General features: G+C 31.4%; 1 protein-coding gene across 2 annotated transcripts; it reads left to right on the top strand.

Moving 5' to 3' along the window:
* Positions 1–1,744: 1,744 nt before the first annotated feature.
* On the top strand, positions 1,745–27,374 carry LOC127735186 (microtubule-associated protein futsch-like). Of its 2 annotated transcripts, none has more exons than XM_052245301.1 (5): positions 1,745–1,891; positions 6,483–6,660; positions 11,645–11,868; positions 14,771–14,890; positions 18,665–27,374. In XM_052245301.1, the coding sequence occupies exons 1-5, from the start codon at positions 1,877–1,879 to the stop codon at positions 21,557–21,559; spliced, it is 3,432 nt and encodes a 1,143-aa protein (XP_052101261.1). In that variant the 5' UTR covers positions 1,745–1,876; the 3' UTR covers positions 21,560–27,374. The 2 variants fall into 2 exon arrangements, with proteins under 2 accessions (XP_052101261.1, XP_052101262.1); XM_052245302.1 differs by lacking the exon at positions 1,745–1,891 and adding an exon at positions 3,866–4,004.
* Positions 27,375–27,581: the final 207 nt, after the last annotated feature.

Below are 27,581 nucleotides of genomic sequence, written 5' to 3'. Positions count from 1 at the left end.
GCAGTCATAGGAATAAAGTAACAAGTTGAAAACCACATCCACTAAACATAACAAAAATGTAATCAATAAAAAATCCAACATTTTGAAGGTCTGTTTCAGAAAATTTTGTTTGGGTCATAGTAGATTTTTTACAACGTATGATTATTTCCTTCCTGAAACAAGATATTTGTATCTGCATTAGCTTAACTGTTCTATGAAACATAGCTAGACTAGTTCTTTGAATCTGACTTTATGTTTAGAATGAAGAATACACTGAAAATATGAGAAAATATTGTTACCACCCAAAAACAAGATGTAATTGTTTAACTTTATCTACTACTGTAACAGTGTAATAAGCAAAAAAAGAAATATTTGAAGGACAACATTTAACTTGTTTTTATGAATAAAGTTACCTTGAAAAACTTCTTGTGTAAAAGCATATTTCATTGAATAAATGAAAAATAGTCAGGTTATACTGATATGAGGAAGGAATTCCAAATATATATCAACGTTCAAAAATAATTTACAAAAAATGTATGCACCATAATTTAAAAACTCTTTACCCATGAAAGTTCTTTTTGAAGCATGATTCCCGAAATCGAATAATTTCAATCACAGACACAATTTTCTGGCACGTCGGTCTACTGACTGTTTCCAACCAAAACGTTTAAATATGAAATATTGTCTCTGTATGAATATAACGATTTAAAGGTTTATCTGTTTGGGTAAAAAAAAAGAAAGAATATAGAAAATATATTTGCAAACATAATAATCTGTTAAAGAATTTTATTTTTTTACAATGATTCATTCAATTGGGTGTCTTTGAATTTGCCTTGGTGATCGAATTAAAATAAAATTTAATCTGTGCTGCAGATTATCCCGATTTTGATGCTGATTTTTTTCTTGAATTGTTATCTGTCTACATATGGAGTATTGATTGAAGTCATGGTAATTATACTGCTATAGTAGAAACATTACTGAGGTCTGCACGTCAGGAATTTGTTCGCATAGGAACATTATAAATTTATTCTGCTCAAAACTCTGATAGCCTGTGTTTGCTTTCATTTGTTTTAATAGAAAATTTGTTTTTGTTAGAAATACGTGATAACAGTTCTCTCATTGTTGATTTGTAACCATTGTTACCGGCCTCTCGACCCCCGCTTTTTTCTTCTTTTTTTATCATTTTTTGTGTTACAAGTATGCCCACCACCACCCACCCCTTTTTTTAACGTGGTCTTGCTTTAGAAGGCTCTTCAGAGCCTTCGTATCGTACGAACGTTTGTATGATTTCTAAGATGTGTACTTCTGGTAACTTTTGAGTTGTTTACTTATCGCCTAATTGGCGTGAACCACACATATTGGATGGCTTAGTAGAGCCCAATATGAAAAAGCTAATTTTGTTAATGCATAGAAGGCATAAAAAATATTTAACAAATATATTTCGCTTTCGCTGGTATAAAAAAGGGCCTCTTCTTCAAAATTTTTGTTCAGGCTCGGCATAATTATTTCTTTTTGTTTATATCAAGCTTCCTTATTCTGTTTGTAATTTAAATCACAATGATGAACCTGAACATTTAATTGATAACGAATCACTGAAGATATACCCGATTTTTTTAAATAATCATTTCCATAAAGGTAATATTTCCTATGACGAACGTTGCTAGCACTTGACACAAATAAAATGGGTTATTATTGATTTCTGTATATGAATGAGGACTATCGCTTTATTTAGGATTTTTAAATCTATTTAAAGATTGTTTAACGTAAGCATATGACGAAATACAAGTCCTGTCAACCAATGTGTTTAGATATCCGGGTGCAAAATTCAAACGGAAGACTATTACATGTACAAAATGAAATTGTCTAAATAATACTGAAAGGAACTGGAGTTTATGAAATGAGCAACAACAAGGTATGTCGTCATGTATTATTTTATCTTTTTTATTGATTTATTGATATAAGTATTTGGTCACTGATGTGTAGAAACTTGAACATATGAATCCCGGGTCATGTCTTTCTGATAAGAAAAGGGTTATCACTCGAACGATTCATACTTGAATAATTGATAGGAAAGAGACAGTCAAAGAGAACTGGTATATATAAATAAATGTAGATAGATAGATATGTAAACCTTCACCGAATCATGTGTCCTACTACCAGGGTCATACTACAATATTACGTATGATCGTAGGGGCTTGTCTTACAGGTCAGATATATATATAGCACATTATCATCTTCGTACATTTCTTTAGAAAAAAACGAGTCTCTCGATCTTCTTTCAAACACCCCGTGCCGGCGCCATAGGATAGAGTTGGGATCAAGTTTGTTTTATTGAAATATACCGAGTTGACACAGGCACTTGTCTCAGAAAAAAATTCCCTATATACCTTAATATAACATTAAGGTATACACAGGCACTTGTCTCAGAAAAAAATTCCCTATATACCTTAATATAACATTAAGGTATATAGGAAATTTATTTCAGAGAAAAGTGCCTGTGCGAGTTGACTATAACAACCAATATTGTCTGTAGAAGTGCCTATTCTTACTGTGTCAGTGAAAAACGTGTCTCCGTTCAAGAAAAGAATTTAATTTACCTGTGAACATTTCATTGACTTGGTAGTTGGAGTTTGTAGTTTCATATTCAAAATAGTTTATTTTTGATTTTAGTAGTTTTCCGATTACAAATCCAAACTTCTATCCCACTGAGTTGCCTCAGTGACTGTCTTCATTTTCACATGAACTCTGAATTTATGCAGTCATTGAATAGTAGTTGGAATCAATTCTTTTTATGTATCTATTGGTCCAGATTCATTTAAAGCAATACTGTTATGGTTTGTAATGTGGGACTAAAAAGTTTACGATAAATAACAAATGAATAGAATATGAAACAAATTCGGTACACAATTAATCCTACCGAATACTTTTCACGTAAACATGTTTACTGCATATATATATCACTGAATGATAGAAAATGTCCAAGTTTGTAAAAATAACATTGAAGATGAAATACACACTTTTTACTTGAATGTCCAAAATATGAAGAAGCGTGCAAGCAATTTATAACATATATAGAAATCTTTAAATGAATATCTTGTCGGATTATGGAAAAAAAATCTTTCAAAAATTCCGGCTACACGAATTATAATAGTCAATTGATATTTTTGTTCATATCAAGTTATTGTAACCTTTATTACGATTATAGTTAGAAGTGGCAGATCATGGGTTTGGTCCAGCTTGTCAGTAAAGCGTATTATGGGACTGATATATTCAATAATAGCGACCTATACCAGCTGCTTTTTATTGCTGGTTTTAATTGAGTGGTTTGATTTAGATTTGTTTTTTCTACAATTGTTGTAAATATCAAAGTAATCATTGTATATGGATTTAATGTAATTATTTAGCTAAGCTTTGGGTGCTGTGATTAGCTATAAAACACTATTCTAGTCTATTCTATCACTATATAGAAGTCCATCTATCTGTGTTATTATTAGAATTAAATTGTAAACATGATTATGAACCGACCGTGACATTATGATTGTCCAAGTTAGCAGAGGTTAACCACCCAAAACCCAACCTGGAAATCATGAGTATAATAAACAATTAATTTATATATAAATATTCCCAGTCCCATCCCCAAAAAAACAACTAAGTAATAGAACAAAAGTTAACACAAATATTGTGTTTTTGTAATCCTCATGAGTTTTTCAATTTCAATTTTATTTACTTTTTTTCGCTTGATAAGTAATACATAAAGTATAACATCGTTATTTAAGCGTGATTATTTCTAAGGGAAATATCGACAGACGAGATAAGTAGGTGTTTTCCCGAGGGATGCAGAAAATAAAATGCCTCCTACACCGAATCATGCGCATCAACCGCTTCCGGTTTGTACATGCTGTTGATTTTTCGCATAATGAAGTTTCTATGAATGAAGATGTTCTTTGTGTTATATATAAATACTTTGACTATTTTGACTTCAGAAGTCAAATATTTAGAGGAAGAAACATAAAATGTCTAGTCAGGTAAAGACATTTTACTTTATTTTGTAACAATTACTCAATTACTTTCGAAAATATTGTCCGATTTTACTGTAAACAAACAGCGAAAAATAGGTCTTCTGTAAACAACCTTTTATCCTGCGGTCACAATTTGTATTGTTCAATTTGCTGTATTTTGATTCTACGCTATTTCTTTTAATTCAAGTATATTTCTTTTTATATATTTAAAAAAAAACAAAAACTGGGAAAGCCCTGTATCCTGCAGTAGTTCTGAGAATTCTCTACATTTTCTGAAATACACAAAATGTGTACACTATTATTGAAAGTGGGTTAAACTTTTATGCATGCATTTACATATTGTGACATTGTATTTGATGTACACATGTGACATGTATCATAATGAACATTGTTTTTTTTTTCATTTTAAAATCACAATAAAAAATTAATTAATTCTTTCAATGTTAATCTTTGTTGATACTCTCTGAAACTAAAAATCAATCTGTCAGTGTTGATACTCCTTTCTGGTATAACCAAATCCATGATGTACATGAATTTAAAATGGGTGTTTGACATGGGAGTGAAGGTATATTTGCACCCTCAATCAAATGTCAGAGATATAAGATTTTTTTTGCTCTAAAAAATAGCCTAAATTAAAAAAAAAATATATGAAACTGCTACAAATATTTCCCAGTTGTATTCATTTGCTTCTTCATACTATAGTATTACAAATACAAATGTACATTAACATATTAAATTGTTGAAAAACTTTATTTAATTCCTTCTTTTTGTAAAATCTAAATGTAAACACTAAGGTTGAATTCCAACCAAACATGTACATTTATCAGCCCTCAAAGTAGCTTCTGAAATGAAGTTGCCAATTTGGCCACAAGACACGAAAAATTTAGTGGCCAGAAAATAATTTCAGATTGCCTTCATTTTTTCAAGCTAAATAAGCGTTGTAAAAAGTAATCTTTTTTTTTTCTGTATTTTTATGCTGTTGTGTAATGTGTAGAAAGTAGTTTGTATTAATCAATAGGAAAGTAAAATTAGATACATGTAAATCATGTGTTGACTATTTTATTAATTTTCTTGATCAGGTCAGTTTTAAGTTGTTCATTCTGATTCTTCAATATCATCAGTTTGGATTTATGGTTGCGTGTCGTTAAAGGTAACCGGTCTAGAGTTTTTTGGTGGAGATACATCGTTCAGATTGGTTTCTTCCTCAGCAATGGTTTTCTTTCTAACGCATGCTGTCAGCAGTAACTGCTTTGCCATTTTCAGTATAGAACGACAACAAAATACTTATATATTTAGTACAATTACCTGATGCAATAAAGTGCTGAGGTTTATTAAAAGGATGATGGTCACGAAATTTGAAGGATGGGGGCTTATATAGAGTTATAGGGAATTTCAAACAGGGGGTCAAATTTGCCTTATATAACAATGTATAATTTTATTTTATTTCAAATTTATGCATTTTTCAAGCTCTAGAAAATAACGTATTGTTCCTTTTGTAATGCAATAAAATCGATCTATCAGTACTGTAGTTTAAGTGCTGCAGTCATCAATTTTTATTTGACGGTCGCCAATATCTGTTTTACTGGTTTCACTAATTATCAGATTAGGTTGATTATGGATGTGATTCTGACAAAGCAGTTCAAGGGACAGTTAGGCAAAAAAAAATATATATACCGGACAGACCCTACTTTTGAGCGCTGACCCTAATACATTTTATTTCTGTCTTAAATGAACTCGTGTCAAAAGCGAAGTAAGAGTTACCTATAAGATAAATCAATTGCCTGATACATCTAAATGTTCACAATCATGAATATGACAGCTGTTTTAAGGAAACTCGCAACTCATGTGATGAAATAAACATTATGCTGCCATTTTTTCAATCCAATAACCAAGGGAAATAATCCAATCATTAAAAATATTGGTAAACATCAGCTCATGGACAACTCGGACCAAATGACTCAAAATCATGTTGCAAAAAATAAAATGAAAAAATAAAATAAAATGGAAATACTGACCTACATGTACCTACCCTATTTTTGAATGATCATAGATGTAATCTTTAACAGACATTTTTTTTTTTTTGGCCTTGATGTGAACCTTTTTGTACAATGTAAGTGTAAAGATAACACTGATCAACATTTTTTTCCAATCTCATTTACTACATTTGTGTACAATAACATGTAGTTATGAGTACATATAGAGCTTGTTAGCTGTATCAATGTTTGGGATTTGACAAAGTGTATTTGTAGTATTTTCATTGTAGTTAAGGCTGTCAGAGGCAAAAACAGTTATGGTTATTAAGTGTTTTCTGCACAAAACTATTTTGAACTTTCCCCGAAAAATTTTCACAACGATTATTTTCTCCATAACTGATCACCAACATATCAGTTGTTGTATCTAAACTGGTAACTTATGTTATACAAAACATGGGACAGAATTTACCAAAAACAGTAATTAGATATATATATTATTTCATCTTTTCAGTCTGTTCAAGTGAAGATTGAACTAGGGCATAGAGCCTCTCAGAGAGATTCGCCATCACCAGAAGGGTACACACATGATTGGACTGTTTATGTCAGAGGACCAGAGGGTTGTAACATTTCAAATTTTGTTGAAAAGGTTGTTTTCAATCTACATTATAGTTTTCCGCACCCAAAAAGAGGTATGTATAGATGTTTTTATGCCCAACCTAGGTGCATTGTGTTTTTTTATCTGTGCGTTCGTCCGTCTGTCCTGCTTCAGGTTAAAGTTTTTGGTCAAGGTAGTTTTTGATGAAGTTGAAGTCCAATCAACTTGAAACTTAGTACACATGCTCCCTATGATATGATCATTCTAATTTTAATGCCAAATTAGAGTTTTGACACAAATTTCACAGTCCACTGAACATAGAAAATGATAGTGCGAGTCGGGCATCCATATACTATGGACACATTCTTGTTTTTAGATAAAAAGAAATAATATCACATACAGGGTCCTCACTAATGATTTTTGAAGGAGAGTCAAGGTACTCATTATTTTTTACCATGGTGAATCTAACAGTGAGAAAAACAAATTTTATTGCTATATAATTAATTATTTCAATCTCCATGACAAAAAAATAGCAAGAAAAGGACATGAAATGTAGAAGGTTTTTTTTTGCTACAAAATGATGATACCTGGGCTCAGTTGATACAACATATTAAAATCTTGATGCATCTTTGGACTCGCCAGTTTTAAAAATGATGAATCCAGACAGATTTTCATGAGTCCAGGCCTAGGACTCATGGACTTGCCTTAGGGAGAACCTGACATATATATATAAGTAAATGTTTATGAGACAATACATGGTGTTTTTCACACTAAGAACAATCCTGTTATCACATTAAGTAGATACCTAGTAGGTATTACCTACATGTAGAAATAATATCACAGCTTTTAATTATCTAGAAACCCCCATTAAAATATCAACTATACCAACACATAAAGAATATTAATTGATATTGTCAGTTTGGACTACATTGTATCTTTAAGTTGACCATCCCTTAGTATACTTGGTACGTTAAGGAAGGTGTTGCTTTTTACATAAAAATAATGTGTCAAATAGCAACAGAAATTTTTCTTGAAATATTTTTGTCAGTCTTAAATTTTATGCAATAAATTTAAAAATAAGGGGGAAAATATGGTAACAACTTTTCTAAATAGCCACAGTATCAATTTGACCAAATAGGCCAACATTTATTTAACATGTTTAGTATACCTTATACATACATGCATGTAATGCAGCATTTTCTTAAAAACTTTTAAAAGTTTATTAATTGTTTCCTTTACAATCTAAAATCATGGGTGGTCTTCTTGTAGTGTGCTTGGCTTAAGAGGGGAGGTTAGATCCCTGGACCAATCAAAGCAATGACTTGAAAATGTATATACATATGCTGTTTCCTTAAGGCATTTAAGAATTAGAGCAAAGAACTGATCAGCTGACTTGGCTCAGAGTGAGAATAATGTGTCTGGTTAGGGTGACATGTCTCCATGTGGACTGTGTCTGGGTAGGGTGACAAGTCTCCCTGTGGACTGTGTCTGAGTAGGGTGACATGTCTTCCTGTGAACTGTTATATTATTAACTAGCACGGAAAAATTCAGGCTCAGCATAACAGTGGAGTACAAGGCAGGGTCCATATATTCATATCACACTAAATTGTTCTCATCCTGATATAAATGTGATATTTGCCAATGGAATTTAAACGCCAATTCATCCATCATTTACAAGGTTAATATAGCAATGATATTTACATAGTTATTATCTCAGTTTTGTAATAATCTTTTCATTATGAAATATTTATAATCAATTTGATGAATAAAGTTGAAGTGATATAAAGAAAAGTGGTCCAACAAGTTGTTTGCAGTTCTGGTGGTGAAATTAAAAGATGAGTCAACTTTGTGAACAGTTAAAGTTACTGTTTGTACAAATTCATTTCGGACCTTCATTTTTGTTAAAGTAATTTTTTTCAGTCCTAGCTTTTTCTCAAAGAAAATGTATTAAACATGTACAAATACATGTAGTTACAACAAAAATTAATTGTTATACTTGATTGTTCTTAGCTATTAAGTGAAAATGGCCACTTGTGGATATATTCCTTTGCAAATTGATAATAAACTGCCAAGTAACAATACATTATTGAAATCATAGTACAAGTAGCATAATTTATGAGTTTCATTTGCATATACATTGTATATATACATGTTTTAGTCAATCATATGTAACATTTACAATGTAATGCCTATAATTTCTTACATAATATTGTATAATATTACCCCAAGATTTTTATAAAAAAAATAATGCAGAGAGGGAGTTTTAATAAGGAAAATATCAATGAAATAAAGTAAGGCCAAGAAAAAAATAATGCACAGGAGACAACAGGCCACATGTTTTATCACTGAATTCTGACCTTATGTTTCCACATTTTGTACCAAATGTTGTAACAGACAAAAAAGTTCATTGTTTATGATCAGCAAAAAATGAGTTTGGAGGTCAGTAGTTAGATAACTAGAAACATAAAAAAAAATCTTCTGCAAAAGGCATACAATTGTTTGAGTGTGTATACAACTTTTATAGACTTTGAATGATTTATAGCATAACTTGTTGCATAGACATCTGTCTATTGTTGAAGACATATGTTACCCTCAAGATGCTGATTGGGTTACTGGTATTTTTATACGACCGCTAAAAAATTTTTGTGGTCGTACATTGGTATGACGTTGGCGTCGTCGTCGTCCGAAGACACATTGGTTTTCGCACTCTAACTTTAGTTTAAATGAATGGATCTCTATGAAATTTTACCACAAGGTTCAATACCACAAAAGGAAGGTTGGGATTGATTTTGGGGGTTATGGTACCAAGAGTAAAGGAAAAAGGGGCCAAAAATAAGCATTTTTGTAACTTCCAGACATAACTTGTGTGTTAGTGTATGGATCTCTCTGACATTGTACCACAAGGTTCCATATCACAAAAGGAATGCTGGGATTGATTTTGGGGGGTAATTGCCTCAAAATTTTAGGAATTAGGGGCCAAAAAAGGGGCAAAAAACAAGCATTTTTCTAGTTTCATGACAATAACTTGTGTGTAAGCGTATGGATCTTTCTGAAATTGTACTACAAGGTTCCATATCACAAAGGGAAAGCTGGGTTTGAGTTTGGGGGTAATTGCCGAAACGTTTAGGAATTGGGGGCCAAAAAGGGGCCAAAAATAAGCATTTTTCTAGTTTCCAGACAATAACTTGTGTTCAAGTGTATGGATCTCTCTGAAATTGTAGTGCAAGGTACCATACCACAAAGGGAAGGCTGGGATTGAGTTTGGGGGTGATGAATCATAAGGGGGTTCAAAAAATTTGGGGGGGGGGATTTTTTTTTTTTTCCTTTTTTTTCTTTTTTTCCTTTTTTTTTTCTTTTAAAATTTTCCATTTTAAGTTGGTTATTTCTGATTTATATTTAAAAGCAAATAATAATGATATGGTAGGAGGTACACACCAAACAGGATGTGTAAATAATTATATAATAAGTATTGTGCAATAGCAAGAAATTTTCAATTGCACAGTATTGCACAATAGCAAGAAATCTTCAATTGCACAGTATTGCGCAATAGCAAGAAATCTTCAATTGCACAGTATTGCGCAATAGCAAGTATTTTCCAATAGCACAATATTGCGCAATAGCAAGAAATTGTCAATTGTACAGTATTGCGCAATAGCAAGAAATATTTAATTGCACAGTATTGTGCAAAAGAAGATACTTCGTATAAATTGCTTATTTCTTGACCAATTTCAATGGGGTTTTATTCTTGAATTCTTGGGGTTCTTTAATATGCTGAATCTAACCATGTATTTAGTTTTTGGATTTTGGGCCCCATTTTTAAATTGGTCCACATTGAGGTCCAAAGGGTCCAAAATTAAACTTTGTTTGATTTCATCAAAAATTGAATTATTGGGGTTCTTTGATATGCCGAATCTAACTGTGTATTTAGATTCTTAATTTTTGGTTCCGTTTTCAAATTGGTCTACATTAAGGTCCAAAGGGTCCAAAATTAAACTTTGTTTGATTTCATCAAAAATTGAATTCTTGGGGTTCTTTGATATGCTGAATCTAAACATGTATTTAGATTTTTGATTATGGGCCCAATTTTCAAGTTGGTCCAAATCGGGGTCAAAAATTAAACTTTTTTTGATTTCAACAAAAATTGAATATATGGGGTTCTTTGATATGCTGAATCTAACCATGTATTTAGATTTTGGATATTGGACCATAATAGGTGAATGTCCAATTTAAAATTTTTAAGTTCTTATATATAATTAGACCACATTCATTCTGTGTCAGAAACCTATGCTGTGTCAAATATTTAATCACAATCCAAATGCAAAGCTGTATCAAGCTTGAATGTTGTGTCCATACTTGCCCCAACTGTTCAGGGTTCGACCTCTGCGGTCGTATCAAGCTGCGCCCTGCGGAGCATTTTATTTGTTATTAGGTTTGAACTTGCCATCATAATATTAGTTACACAGTGTGCTAGTGACCTAATTATTGTCCTAATAGGAAACATACGTGGGATGCGAGAGCGAAGCTTGAGCCCCATATGGAATTTACTAACCCCATATACATTGTATATGGTATTAGGTCAATATCCCACTGTGTAAGGAATTTATCTTATCAACTATCTAATATGGGGAATTTAGATGTACCAGTAGTTATAATTATTTTTTTTTACTTGTTGTTATAGTGATCAAAATGAGTGAAAGCAGTGTCTCTTAGACATGTTTTTGTCTAAAAGCTTGAAAAATTATAATAATGTATGTTTACCATGTATGTTAATTTTACAACAAAACTCTACTTCTTACTAACCATATATTTAAAATAAACTACGCCCACTGACCTAATATTAGATATACACGGTCCCACATGTTGGCTTTTAACCAATGATATTCCTAGAAGTGTATAGGAGGTAAGACAATGACATATACACCACATCTTTTATTTGTATGTTAAAATAGTAAAGTTTTGTCATATTCATGAAGTGTATTGAGGTAGAGGTTGATATTTTTAAAATATATACATATATATATAAATCTGGAAAATAAAGGTGTATGCAATATTAGAAAGTGAAAATTTGTTTATTTCAGCTGTAGTTGCACCACCATACCATGTGGCAGCAAGTGGTTATGCAGGATTCACATTGCCAATAGACATTTATTTCAAAAACAAGGAGGAACCAAAAAAAATCAGATTTCAGTATGACCTATTTCTAAAATTAGATGATACACCAGTTAATCATATACGATGTGAGAAATTAACATTCCAGAATCCAACAGATGAATTCAAGAAAAAACTACTGAAATCAGGAGGTGTAAGTTAATACATATTATAGATATACACTATAAAAGAGAGGAGAAAGATACCAAAGGGACATTCAAACTCATAAATCAGAAACAAACTGACAATGTCATGGCTTAAAAGGAAACAAGATCAAAAGACAAACAACATCATACAAAACACAACATAGGCAATTAAAGACTGAGCAACAAAAACCCCACCTAAAACCGACAGCGATCTCAGGTGCTCCGGAAGGGTTAGCAGATCCTGCTCCACATGTGCTATGATACTGATGTCTGTACCCGATACATGTTAATGGAAGATTCTTTATCAGGTATACTTGAGCAAAAACTTTGACAAGCTAAAAATTTGGTAAAGGTCAATATTTTTGTGAGTAGACTGTACAAAAACTGAATAGACTTAAACAGAACAGACAAAACTGCAGTTACATGTACTGTACTTAGTGAACAATTTAATACTGTATTGAAATTAAACTTTATGTTTTTGTCATCTTCTTCAATCAGAAAAAAAATGAAAATAAAATTTGTTTTTTGCTTCAGTGTAATAACAATGATAACATCAATTTTTATACGCCCGTTTACGGGACGTATTATGGAAACCGTTGTCCGTCTGTCCGTCCGTCGTCAACATGTCGGACATTAACTCAAAAACAATTTAACCAATTTGCATAAAACTTTGGTGAATTGTTTATATCTATTGATGTGAGCTCCCTTTCGTTTTTTATAAATTTTAGATTTTACGTTTCCGAGTTATGGGGTTTTATTCATTAATAAAAGGGGGATTTTCCATTTTTCGGACAATAACTCAAGAATGCTTACACCAACTTGCAAGAAATTGTGGTGAATTGTTTATATCTATTGACATGAGCTCCCTTTCGATTTTTATAAATTTTAGATTTTACGTTTCCGAGTTACAGGGTTTTATTAAAAAAAAAAAGGGGGATTTTTCAGTTTTTGGACAAAAACTCAAAAATGCTTTCAGCAGTTCTTATGAAACTTTGGTGAATTGTTTATATCTATTGATGTAAGCTTCCTTTAGAATTTTATAAATTTTACATTTTACATTTCTGAGTTATGGGGTTTTATTCATTAAAAAAGGGGGGATTTTCCAGTTTTCAGACAATAACTCAAAAATTCTGCCAGCAATTCTCATGAAAGTTTGGTGAATTGTTTATATCTATTGATGTTAGCTCCCTTTTGATTTTCATAAATTTCTAATATGACATTGAGAAATAATTGAACTTTATTTGTTTATAGTCTGACAACAGATTCACTAAGTATTGCGCAACAGCACAGTGTATTGCACAACAGCAAGAAATCTTTAATTGAATATAAATTCAATTCATATAACCAATTTCAAGTTCTTTGACTACATTTCTTCAGAAACCTGTAATATGTCAAATAATTAATTACAATCCAAATTCAGACCTGTATCAAGCTTGAATATTGTGTCCATTTTTGCCCCAACTATTCAGGGTTGGACCTCTGCGGGTGTATCCAGCTGCGCTCAGCGAAGCAGTTTATTACTACATAAGATGCACTTTTCAACAATTTATGTAAGGTCATACTTTCATACTTTTTGCTTCAAGAAGGGGTTATTACGATAGTCAGGGTACTTCCTAAGAATGTAATTTGGTCTTATTTTCATTCACCATAGTAGAATTTCAGAGTTTCTTTAAAAAAACGGTTATTGATATGACAGGATTTTCATATGGTCAGATTCTTCAAGCAAAATGTCATGTACATGTATACTTTGTCCATAGAATCATTGTAAGGTTTAAATGTCCATTTGACAGTGCTAAGTGTTCACCAGGCCTTGTCACCTAATTGCAAAAGACTCTTATTATACCCCACGCAACGAGTTGCGGAGGGTATAATGTTTTTGACCTGTCCGTCCGTCAGTCCTGTTTCTCGTCATCGCAACTCCTCTCAAACCACACAACAGAATTTCACGAAACCTTTTAGATAAAAAGGACATATTATGTAGTTGTGCATATCGACAGGAAATTACGATTCAATTTTTTTTTCTAGGAGTTACACCCCTTTGAACTTATTTGCTTTAAGGTACTACTTCAACAGTTTGTCATCGCAACTCCTCTGAAACCACACAACAAAATTTCATGAAACCTTTTTAGATAATAAGGACATACATACTATGTAGATGTGCATATAGACAGGAAATTACGATTCAATTTTTTTTCTAGGAGTTACGCCCCTTTGAACTTATTTACTTTAATGTACTACTGCAATAGTTTGTCATCGCAACTCCTCTGAAACTACACAACAGAATTTCATGAAACCTTTTAAGATAATAAGGACATACTATGTAGATCTGCATGTCGACAGGAAATTACGATTCAATTTTTTTTCTAGGAGTTACACCCCTTTGAACTTATTTGCTTTAAGGTACTACTTCAACAGTTTGTCATCTCAACTCCTCTGAAACCACACAACAGAATTTCATGAAACTTTGTAGATAATAAGAACATACTACGTAGATGTGCATATAGACAGGAAATTACGATTCATTTTTTTTCTAGGAGTAACACCCCTTTGAACTTATTCGCTTCAATGTACTTCTGCAACAGTTTGTCATCTCCACTCTTCTGAAACCACACAACAGAATTTCATGAAATTTTGTAGATAAGAAGGACATACTATGTAGATGTGCATATTAACAGGAAATTATTATTCAATATTTTTTCTTATACAATTTTTTTGTTTTACTTATTTAATTCTCCAATGACAATGTGGGGACGTGGGGTATGTGAGCGTGCTCACTAAGGTTCTTTAATTTATAGTCTGTCATAAATGTTATGTATGATGCACAGTTTAGGCATTTCTGCGTGTCCCCTCTTGTTTTTCATTGTAATGTGATTAACTTGTATTTATGTATTTTTCGCCCTTTTTTCACAGACCTTGGTTGGCAGTGGTGCTAATCTTGACAACAGTGGGAATGGCAAACAGTTTACAGAATTATTTGGCCAGCCAATCACAGCTGATTCAGTAAAGAAAGATAAGAAGTCAAGCACTAAGGTATTCATAGTTTATATAGAAATTGGATTTGTTTAAGAAAGAATTGTTTTATATGGTTTCAGATTTGCAGGGCAGTCACTTCCTGTTTGACTATAGCATACTTTGAATTTTTTCACAATCTTATAATGATTGGCAGTATACTTTGCAGGACATCACATGTTAATTTCTTGTTCATACATGTTTACTGCTTAAATGTACAAATGTATGTTGGTCATTGAATGCAAAAAGAATGTATGTTATAAAAAGTGTAGGAAGTCAATTGATTTATACAACTTTTGATTCATATTCAATAAACAAAAAGAAACAAATGAATTGGCAAAGTCTGTATAGTATTATACACATAATCGTAAAAATGTGATATAAAAATGAGGAGATGTGGTATGATTGACTATGAGAAGACTGTCAACCAGAGTTAAAATGAAATGGTAGTAAGCAAATATAGGCCACTGTACAGCCTTCAACAATGAGAAAAACCCATACTGTATAGTGGGCTCTAAAAGGCCCTGGCATGAAAACTGTGAAACAAGTTGATGTTCAGATTATCATTACACGTAAAATACCCAATAGAATCTATATGAAGTATTTTCTTAATAATTGAAATACCATTGTCTTATACAGATTAAATGTTTTAAGATACAACTGAAATGACATTCACACACCATTTATAAAATAGATATTTCACTTCTTCAGCTATATGTATTTATAATTTGGATTTTCCATTGCTATATCTTCATTATTCATAGCAATTGTTTTCAAGTACAACAATTTGAGCAGAAATGAGCAAATATCATTGCTAATAAACTTTATAGTAAAAGCTTGTATGAATATATTTTTACCTGTGCATTCTGTTAACTATTGTTGACTAATACATAGCATTAGAGGATAACATTTAAAAAGTGAAACAAAAAAGAAACCAGTACCACAAAATACAAGTCAGTCACTCAAGAGTTTAAAGAAAACAATAAGAAATTGCTCAAAATCATCATTTATGTTTAGATTTTTAGTCCCCTATCAACGAAGTCGAAGGGGACTTTAGGTTTGCACTCCGTCCGTCTGTCTGTCTGTCCTTCTGTCAGTCCGGCAAATCAGCTTTCCACACTTTTTTTCTTCGTTCTTGAAGATATTGATTTGATATATAGTTTTATCATGACAAGTTATAGATCAAGTTCAAATTTTGTTCTGGTCTGATGATTTAATCCAGTTATGGACCATAACTCTGGACCATATCTAATGTTAGAGTACTATGTTAAACCATATTTTTGTACAAAAGGAGATAACTAATTTTTTAAAAGACATTCTTTGTTCAATTATTTGAAGAATTTTTTGGCAGGTTTGTTAGTTATTTAGTATAAACTAATTTTCTGAATGCTATATATATAAAAAAAAATTATGAAGAGAAATCCTTTAATTAGATAATAATCTATTTTTATTATGTATATATTTTAATACATTACATTGTGTAGATAAAAGTTGTTGACATTTTATAGATAAGTTACAAATCTATATTAGTTTGTGACAAATGAAAGAAAAAATATTTGGAACTATTAATTATATTTGATTATAATTTGAAAATAGATATACACTGTATTACATCATATCTAATTTTAGAGAACTATTAATCATATCTAATGTTTTTTTCATCATGCTTATACGATATTGATTGATAATTGGTATATAGTTTTATCATGACAAGTAACAGATCAAGTTCAAATTTTTGTTTCAGTCTAATAATTTTGTGCAGAGTTATGGTCCTTGGACTTGAAAAATTCACTCATACAATCAGTTTTTATATGACCGCAAAAAAATTTTGTGGTCGTATATTGGTATGACGTTGGCGTGGTCGTCCGGCGTCGTCATCGTCCGAAGACACATTGGTTTTCGCACTCTAACTTTAGTTTAAGTGAAGGGATCTCTATGAAATTTTACCATAAGGTTCAATACCACAAAAGGAAGGTTGGGATTGATTTTGGGGGTTATGGTACCAACAGTTAAGGAATAAGGGGCCAAAAATAAGCATTTTTGTAACTTCCAGACATAACTTGTGTGTTAGTGTATGGATCTCTCTGACATTGTACCACAAGGTTCCATATCACAAAGGGAATGCTGTAATTGATTTTGGGGGTAATTGTCTCAAAATTTTAGGAATTAGGGGCCAAAAAAGGGGCAAAAAACAAGCATTTTTCTAGTTTCATGACAATAACTTGTGTGTAAGTGTACGGATCTTTCTGAAATTGTACTACAAGGTTCCATATCACAAAGGAAAAGCTGGAATTGAGTTTGGGGGTAATTGCTCAAAACGTTTAGGAATAAGGGGCCAAAAAGGGACCAAAAATAAGCATTTTTCTAGTTTCCAGACAATAACTTGTGTTCAAGAGTATGGATCTCTCTGAAATTGTACTGCAAGGTACCATACCACAAAGGGAAGGCTGGGATTGATTTAAGGGGTAATTGCCTCAAAATTTTAGGAATTAGGGGCCAAAAAAGGGGCAAAAAACAAGCATTTTTCTAGTTTCAGGTCAATAACTCGTGTGTAAGTGTATGGATCTTTCTGAAATTGTTCTACAAGGTTCCATATCACAAAGGAAAAGCTGGAATTGAGTTTGGGGGTAATTGCCCAAAACATTTAGGAATAAGGGGCCAAAAAACAAGCATTTTTCTAGTTTCCCGACAATAACTTGTGTTCAAGTGTATGGATCTCTCTGAAATTGTACTGCAAGGTACCATACCACTAAGGGAAGGCTGGGATTGAGTTTGGGGGTGATGAATCATTAGGGGGTTCAAAAAATTGGGGGGGAGGGATTTTTTTTTTCTTTAAAATTTTCCATTTTAAATTGGTTATTTCTGATTTATATATAAAAGCAAATAATAATGATATGTATTGAATAGGTAAATTAAATTTTTTTAAGTTCTTAGACCACAATCATTCTGTGTCAGAAACCTATGCTGTGTCAAATATTTAATCACAATCCAAATTCAGTGCTGTATCAAGCTTGAATGTTGTGTCCATACTTGCCCCAACTGTTCAGGGTTCGACCTCTGCGGTCGTATCAAGCTGCGCCAAGCGGAGCATTTTATTCACACTGTTTTTAGTCATGCTTGAAGATATTGACATGATTACTTTTTGTTTACACCATGGCAAGTTATATAACAAGTTAGCATTTTGTTCCAGTATAATGAATTTTTACCCGGTAGGGGACTATGTATTGCCATGCAATACTCTCAGAATGCTTGTTATGATAAACATACATAAAATGTAGATTTTCATGAAATACATACATTCCATTCATAATTGATTACTGAAAACTTCAGGGTTTCATTAATCTACATTCTTTAAAAAGCAAAGAAAATCTCAGTTTTAGGCAGAATTTGAAAACTTTGTTAGTAAATCTCCCTGAAATTGATTTTTTTTTCGAATTTTGCACTGGATTAATTACTTTTTTTATTTCAAAACTTGATTGATTGAACTCTAATCATGATTTGATTGATTGATCATACGTTTTGTGTTGTTCAGTGACATGATAATTTATATATGGAATATATAGAGATGGATTATTAATGCAAAAGTTCCAACAGGATGAAAAGTTTGATTTTGGCCAGAAATAGTCTGCTACAACATGAACAGGAATTTCATTTATTGTTCTTGTATTAAGTTGTTAGTTGTCAAAGTTTCTATCATGAAATGAATACTTTCAATTCTGAAACTTATAGTATATAGTTTAAAATTTATATTTAAAAATTGTATATTACATAATTTTCTATTCTTATTTATTAAAGGAAAAGGACAAAGACAAAGAGAAAAAACCAAAGCATACAGGTAGTGTGTCATCAGAAAGCACGTCAAAATCATCAGCGATTCCATCTAAATCAACTGAACAGACGCCAAGTTCCAAAGATCATAAAAGTTCCACACCAAAAGATAAGCATTCATCATCAAAGCCTTTAAAAAGGCCGTCAGATGCCACTGATACCAATCCACCTAAAAAACAGAAGAGGAGTTCCTCCATTTCCTCTATACACTCTGAGGATAAACAAAGACTAAAATCCGAAACAGATAAAATTAAACATTCTAAACACAAGGAAAAGAAGAAATCTTCAGAATCTTCCCACAACTCCCATGATAGAAAAGTGACATCGTCGTCAGATCATAAATCAAGCTCTCATCATAGGAACGAACACAAATCAAAACCGGACACGTTAGTGGCAACAAAAAAGATTAAGGATGTACCAATTAAGAAAGAAGATAGTGTGACAAAGCGAGATGAGACGAAAAAACCTGAAAATACTTTTTCAAAGAAAGATTTTATTAAAGTCAGAAAAAATTCTGTGGATGCCCCGGTAAAAAAGAAAGCAAGGATTTCTGAATCCAGTAGTAGTAGTGGAAGTGGAAGTAGTGATAGTGACAGTAACTCTAGTAGTGGATCATCATCTTCTTCGTCTGATTCTGAGTCTGAATTATCTGATAATGAGGTGGAGGTTAAGAACAAAGAGGTGGAGTTGGGTCACGATAGTGGCAATGATACAGATATTTTTGCGGAAGATACCGAAGATACTAAAGGGAGACAAACTCCTGATGCAGAGTATGTGTCTGTTGTTACAAGTGAAACTTTGAATAGACCTAGAGCTGAAGCACTTAATGACATATTAAAACAGCTTGGCAATGACGATGATGATGACGATAGTGATTATGAGGCATTTGCAGCCTCTGATTTAATGTCACACCATAGACCTTTTGCAAAATCGTCTCCATCATCAGTTAAAAGTTCATCATCAGTTAAAAGTTCAGCTTCTGTCTCTAGAAGAATGGATTCTCCGTCTTCTTTCCTGAATTCCAAATCTTCACCAATGTCATCCTCCCATAAAAGTTCCAAATCATCTCATCAAAGTACTGAATCATCTAAGCATTCAAAATCTTCTCATTCAGAATTTGTGCATAAAAGTTCCAAGAGTTCTTCATCAGATAAGCCACCAACTCCTTCACAAAAAGGCTCCAAGCCATCTACACCGTCATCTCAGAAAAGTTCTAAATCTCCTATATCACATAAATCTACAGCTCCATCACCAACATCTTCTCACAAAAGTTCAGCAAAATCTAGTCACCATTCATCTTCAAAATCTGGTTCATCTAAGAAATCTAGTGATGAGGTAAAGAGAGTGGACAAAACACCTGACGAAATGATCAGAAAAGGAAAGACAGCAGATCAAGAGAAAAAAGAAAAAGCTTCTTCTGATTTATCAAAGGAGCACAAAAGTTCCTCAAAGTCTAGTAGCAAACACAAAGAGAAAAGTAGTGAAAAACATTTAAAATCTGATTCTTCAAAAGACACAAAAAACAAAAGTGAAAGTAAAGAAAAAGAACCAAAAAGTAAGGAAAAGGAGGTTAAGAAAATATCTGAAACGAAGGACAAGGAGATACGGGTGAAAAGTGAAAGTAAAGACAGGGAGATCAAGAACAAAAGTGAAGGCAAAGACAAGGAAGTGAGGAATAAAGTGGAGTCAAAGGAAAAAGAACATACTAAAGAGAAAATTGAACAAGTAGAGAAAGAGTCAAAGAGCAAAACTGAAAACAAGGGGATTGAAAAAGAAAAAGTGTTGAAAAGTAAAAAGGAGAACAAAGAGAAAGATAGGAAAGAAAGTAAAAAACATTCAAAAGACAAAAAACATTCTGGAAGAGAAAAATCGAGATCTGATTCTATAAAAGAAATCAAAACTACTCCAAAAGAAGTAAAAGCTAAAGAAAAAAATGAAGAAGATAAATCTCAAAACGTTTCCTTAAACAAGGAGAGTAAAACTAAAGCCAGAACAGTTGAAAAAGGTACAGAGGACTCTATTAAAATATTGGAAAAAGAAAAAGAAAGAGCTGCAAAAGAAGCCAAAGTCAGGGAAATTTCTAAATTTTTACAGGGAAGCAAAACATCAAGTAAGGAAAATAGAAACAAAGAAAATGATGAGAAATCAAAATCAATTAAGCAGGAAACTAAAAATAAAGAAAACGATGAGAAACTGAAATCAATTAAGCAGGAGACCAAAAATAAGGAAAACGATGAAAAGCTAAAATCAATTAAGCAGGAAACTAAAAATAAGGAAAACGATGAAAAACTGAAATCTTCTCACCATTCATCAAGTAATGGTAAAGAAGCAAAGAAAAAAGAAGGTTATGAATCTTCAGCTAGAAAATTTGATTCACCTGTAAAGGAAAAGCCAGTGGAAGTAGAGATGAAGAAAGAACATGTTAAGATAGAAAATTCAGAAGAGAAAGTTGCAAAGACTGCTAACATATTGAAGGAATCAAAAACCGATTTGAAATCAAATTTACAAGAAGAAAAGTTGATTTCTAAGACAGAACTATTTCTGAAAGAAGAAGAAACCACAGAAATTACTTTTGAAGATTCTATTGAGAATCTGGGGAAAGCCCCTAATGGTGAGGATTCTGCAGAGAATCTGGGCAAGGCCCCCAATGGTGAGGATCTCTATTCTCTGCTTGAGTTACATGAAAAACTTGAAAGAATACAAGATTCTGTTATCTTAGAAAAGGTTGTACTTGCTATACAAGAAACGGGAATGTATAATGTTGGGGAAACGACCTTTGACTTTGACCTGTGTGTCCTTGACAGCAAAACTGTCAGACTCATTGAAAATTTTATCAGTAATAATGCAGTGTCTGCAATGTAAAAAAAACAAACTTTTGAAGTTCTGATTTTTTATAAATTTCATTACTTATGCATGATTGCTTAAATACAAAAAGAGTAAAATGTTTAAACAAAGTATTTAAATTTCACATGATGTGGGTATCGGACTGAAAAGTTAAGTAAATATTAAGCAGAAGGTTTTTGTATTTTAGCAAATCAAGTTTCAGTTCTCTTTTGCAGTAATGATGTAATAAAATAGTTTTCAAACATTTTTATGTATACTAATGCAAAGTGCTAAATTGTACATTCTTGGACTTTTTATTGCCTTTTTGTTTTATAAATTATTTCAGAAATTGATTGTATATTTTTGTACATGTTGTTGAACATGTTGTTTCACATGTTGTTTCTTTGTGCTGTTGTGTTTTATTGTTTTAATAACATTGTTTTAAACAGTTTGGAAATCATTACTTAACTGTCAGGACGGGAAAATATGCTGAATGAAATATTGATTTCAATTTGAAATGTAACTAAAATAGTCAAATGGTGGGAGGAGTCCTGTGAAACATAAAAAAGGTATATAACATGTGACTCTTCATTGTCAAGATCTATTAGATTCCACAGATTTATAATTGCACCATTTAGTTATATTATGTTTAATGAATATCATCTGTCATGGATTGGGTTTGAACAATGTAAAAAAACATGACAAGAAGACAAATCATCATGTAAAAAGTAATGTCCTCCTTTTATAAAGACCCTTAATCTATTCATGATCAATTTGATTTGGACTAAATTGAATTTTTTTTTCATAATGAATTTGTGCTTCACTTTCCTGAAATTATTTTCATGTGTTATAACAGTCTCAGATTGCTTACATATACATTGTTTAGTCTCTTGTGGATAGTTGTCTCATTGGCAATCAAACCACAATTCCTTATTTTAGATTTCCGTACATTATCTGTGGCAAAGTCTTTAACATGTATATGTTAAATTATGTTAGATTATACTGGTATGTAATTGACTTTTTTTCCTTTCTAAAAAAATAATATCTTGTACTAGAATTGTTTTTTTATTGCAATGCGAAATGCAATGATATGTTTTACTGTGACCACCTGTTAGAAGAGTAGATATCGTAAAGAAGAAAGGAGGATCTGGTATTTTGATTGATCTGTTTGGAGTGTATATATATATATAAATAAATGTGTACTACCTTTGTTAGAAACTCTGTCATGAGCTGTACTGATGCTAGACAGTAGAAGAGCGGTGCTATGTATAGTACTTAAGCATATTTGATGTTTGTATAGTAAATATCCTAAATTGAGAAGACCAGAATTAAATTTTGACAAAATGTGCCATACTATTGAAACTATTATTAGATTTAAAAAACAGTCAATTTGATATGAAATTCTGCTCATAAATTTAGCAAGTTTCAATTTATTTTGTCTTTTCAATTTATGATATTTTGATGTTGGATCAGAGTTTTGTTGAAAAATAAGATGTGCCAAAGAAATCAAAAAAAGTTCTTAGAACATGTATTGTCATGTGCATTCATTATTGTGATTATATGACAGACTTTTGCAATTGACCCTTTTGACCGTTCCATGATAAAATTTAATCATTGATATAAGCTATGGTATATGCCAATTTGCAATATGTTGCTTGAAAAAACTGGCAGTTATGTTCATTTGAAAATTTCTGAAGATTGTAGCCTTTTCCCATTAATGGGAGCTTCTAAGTCAGTCTTGATACAATGGTGAAGGATCCATATCTTATATTACATAAGCAGTGATATATATGCAGTCCCTGTTAAGTTATCTGGCTACATAGTGTATCAATTTGTTTAAGATTTCTCACTTTCTAATCTTAAAAGGTCTGTAAAAGTGAATAAAGGTGAAAACATTTGTAGATAATTTGTAATTTCTTTCTCAATGATTGCTAAAGAATTTGGTCATAAGATTATATCGTGCTCCTGTTAGACATAACACTTTATTTTACACATACATTTATTTGTATAGGGTAAAATTTAGAAATAAAGATAACATTTTTCCGAAGAGAAGTATGATATTCAGTGAAAACTTGCATTCACATTACCAAAGGATTTTAATTAGTAGCAGTAATTATTGTAATTTAAAAGAAACAAAAACCTGTGTACTTGTTACTCCCTACTGGATGATTAAACTGACATTTTTTGCTTCGACGAAGATCCTTAATGATCTGCAGTATTTGAAAGCTTAGTTGCTGGTCTAGTTATTTTTAGTTTTTGGATGCATCTTAGTGTTTTAATTAAATAAAAATGCATGTAGTAGATATCCTTCTGCTTGAGTGGAAATATATATTGTCAGTTTTTATAACTGCTTATTCCAAACTTCACAAAGTGTTAGTCCTACTAGATGATTCTGTTGACAAGATAGCTTACTTATGCAGTAGAAATACTTCAAAGTCTTGAAATTTTGCATTTTGTCAAAAACAGTATGTTAAAAGTTACATTTGTTATATGTTGTAAATGAAAAATGGCAATATTGTTGTTGTTTCTATGTTGATTTTTCAAACACGATGTTTTGTTTTGTTTTTGGTCTTGAAGGGAATGACTTGTATTATATTTGAACAACAAGTAGGAACTTAAAATGTTTTACATTTTCATGAATGAGTACAAAGGCATTTGTTGTTCATCAACATTATTTTCTGGTTTGGTGACCTTGTTAACTTCATTATATGACTGAAAGCAAAACATTTTAAATTTAAGTTCATAGCCAAACTTACATGACTTATTTTTAGTTGAAGTTAAAATGAAATAAAGAAGGTTGTGTCAAAAATCAGTGGCAGTAAATTTAAACGTCTTTTTGATAAGTTCGCCTCTTGTTATAATGCAATTTTGTCAAGAGGTTTGATTTTCCTGTCAATATCTACCTAAGGAGACATAATCAGCTCACCATCTTTGCAATGAGGTTCTGGGCTTACAGTTGTTGTCTCCAAAAGGGAGTTGGTGTAGTTAATTTACTGCAATATGAAATTTGAAAGGACAGAAGGTTGCACCAAGCAGCTGAAAAATACCCAGTGAAATTTTGTGTGTGGGTTATATTAAGTGACATTGAATCCCTATCAGTATACACATGGATTGGTAAGAATCTTGAATCTTTTTTTGTTGACCTCTTGACCTAGGTTATAAATGTCTGTTATTGTTTATAATTTATATTGATGTATTGGTAATCTTACTTGTAACATGTGTAATTAATGTGTTTTAGAAATGCTTTATGGTGGGCAATGCACCCCTATTAGATATGTAATCTTTGTGTTAATTAAGGCAGCAAATCCATGAAGTACATGGCATGGAATCTTTAGCTTGCAGTACTACAAGTAAATTGATTCACGGAAAATGAAAATTCTAGAAGATCTTTTATTGGAGCAGTTTGGATTACTTTAAATAATGTTAAGTGTTGACATTTCCAAAACATTATGTTTTACAATGATCCTCTATGAACTGGAGACAATTGATCTAAGTTCTGATTTCAAGTTAACTGTTAAAGTTGCATAAAGCTTTCAAGCCTCATTGTATGAAATTTTATAGGAATAAAGACTTATGTTGAAGGAATTACCTAAAGTATTAACTCTGATGATTTTCTCACTAAATAAAAACCCAAGAATCATATCAAAAGCGTTTTTAAGATTTTTTTTGTTTCATTTCTTTAGTTTTAAAGCTGCTTTTTTAAAGTAAAAGTATTATTTCACAGTTGTTATTTTTTTTTATTGTTGAAACAATTAAATTAACTTTAAACCTTTAATCCTTGCCAAACATTATATTGTTAACTGTTATCTGAATTAAAATGTTGCTCCTTTGTTGTTTAAAGATTTTAACAAGCAAAATTGAAAAGTGGTTATTTCTGAGGGATTTTCAAGAAATTATTGTACTTCAAAGTCTTGGTCTAAAAAAAAAGTATCACTGATGGATCTATTACAACAATACTTATGATTCGAAAAAAAAAAACCCTATATAATTTATTGAAAGTTTAGGATTGTAAAAACAAACTATTCTAATTTTTCCAATATTCTAAGATTAAAAGTACTAGCTCTGCAGATATCTTCTTGAGAAGATTCTTTTACCATATGCTTATGTACTTAAAACACAATTGGTTGTTGTCAGTGTAACTGATTCAATGGGCCTCTTGTAAGTTAAGGCTTATATTATCATTTAGGTTAACAGATTGCTCTTGCAGTTGTGACAGGTATTATTTATTGGAATGTGAGTCTATAAGTGATGATCTCTTTTTTCATGACATTGTAAATTGTCCATAATCATATTTATTTCATTCATTGGTTGTTAGTCATATTTTTATGTGAAGCATTCGTCACATATCACTAGTATAATGTATAATCAGCACTCAAAACATTAATGTGCTTCACAAACTGAGATACTGATTGGTAAACTGTTCAGATCATATTCTGTGAAAAAGTAATTGACAAATAGTTTGCACTATACAATCCCTTTTCATTTTCTAGATCATATCTATCAGCTTCCACATGTAATTTTGTAAGGTATTCTTATGGCAAAATATCCTTCATTTCTACGTGCCAAACTTTTTACAGAATTATAGGAGTCGAATCAAGGTTTGTGAAAAGGGGGTCTTAAATGTAAAAAATAATTGATTATTTAAAAAAAAATTAAAACTTTTTCTCATAAAGGTGGCATAGGCTGTCTCCCTTTCCCCTCCTCAAAATCAGCCACTGGAATTAAATGGACTGCCTTTTGATTAAAAAATACTTGTTAAGCAGTAGTGGTTAGTCTTTTTATGAATTTTATTCTGTCAGAGGGGATAAATTTATTTTCTAAATATGATCTTTTATATTTTATGAACTGTATTCTTATAAGTACAATATACATGTCTTTATTTATTTAGAATTATATATCATTATTGATTAACTAAACCCTCTTTTCCAATTTATCTTTACAATGCTAGAATAATGTATTTATTGATGAAAACCAGTCTTTTTAAATTCATTCCCATACATAGAATATGTTCTGGACAGTTTTCCAAGTTCACTTACTGTTTAAAACTTCAGAAGCACCAGCTACACATAATAATCTGTTTGTTTGTTATAAAATATTTTAAAATAATATACATGACTTGTTACCATTGTAATTAACTTAATACATCTTTCAATTTCATTGGGAAATTTTTGAGATTTTTCATTTTAATATTTATTGTTCTCAAGATTGTTAGTGCATTCAGACAAGAGTTTACAGACTATGTTGACCCCTTGGCATTCACTGATAAAGCAAATAAATTGCAAATTGAATAAATTAATTTTTTTTGTTGTTGTTGTTGTTGTATTGATCTGGCAAATTTACCAGAAACAATGAAACATTACTAGTAAGAAATTTAAACCTCACAGGTGCATGTTCTTACAAGGATAAAATGAATAATGTCTATAAACTCTTTACAATCCTTCATTATAACCATATCACTTGGGCTGCACAAAATTAAATAAAAGTGATAGTTACATTTTCTGATCTGTACCTGGAAAATATATAATTCCAAATATTCTTGGAAAGATAAATGATCTAAGAATATTTAAAGACAATAAGGGGAACGAAACATGTTGGTTTCCATTATTTATTTGTGCTGTATTTGATTATAAATCAGAATTTATTTTTATTAAAGTACAGAAAAGTGCAGATTTTTTCTTCGTATTACACTAACTTAAATATTATAATTCTATGCTTGTTAATATTTCCCTGGTTTGGAATTTACCCTTTACAGTGTTGACTTGTGTTTCTATAATTGTTGAATGTTTTCTTTATTTTTCTTTTTATACTTTCATTGGTGCTTCTGAAAAGATACGAAAATAAAATCTTAAATTCATATTGTTCTTTTCTTTCTTGGCGTTGATATATATCAGTATATGTGCATTATTGATTTTTTTTATTTGTTTGATAGAAATATCATATTATAGCCCCACTTTAGGAGTGGTGGTATATAGCATTCACCTTGTCTATTTGTTCATTCAACAAATATTTCCATCACAATTTTCTTATGTAGTACTGAACAAAATGACTTCATATTTGGTCA

Source organism: Mytilus californianus, unplaced genomic scaffold (assembly GCF_021869535.1).
Source record: "Mytilus californianus isolate M0D057914Y unplaced genomic scaffold, xbMytCali1.0.p SCAF_3, whole genome shotgun sequence".
NCBI lineage: Eukaryota > Metazoa > Mollusca > Bivalvia > Mytilida > Mytilidae > Mytilus > Mytilus californianus.
This window is presented reverse-complemented; position numbering and strand designations above follow the sequence as displayed.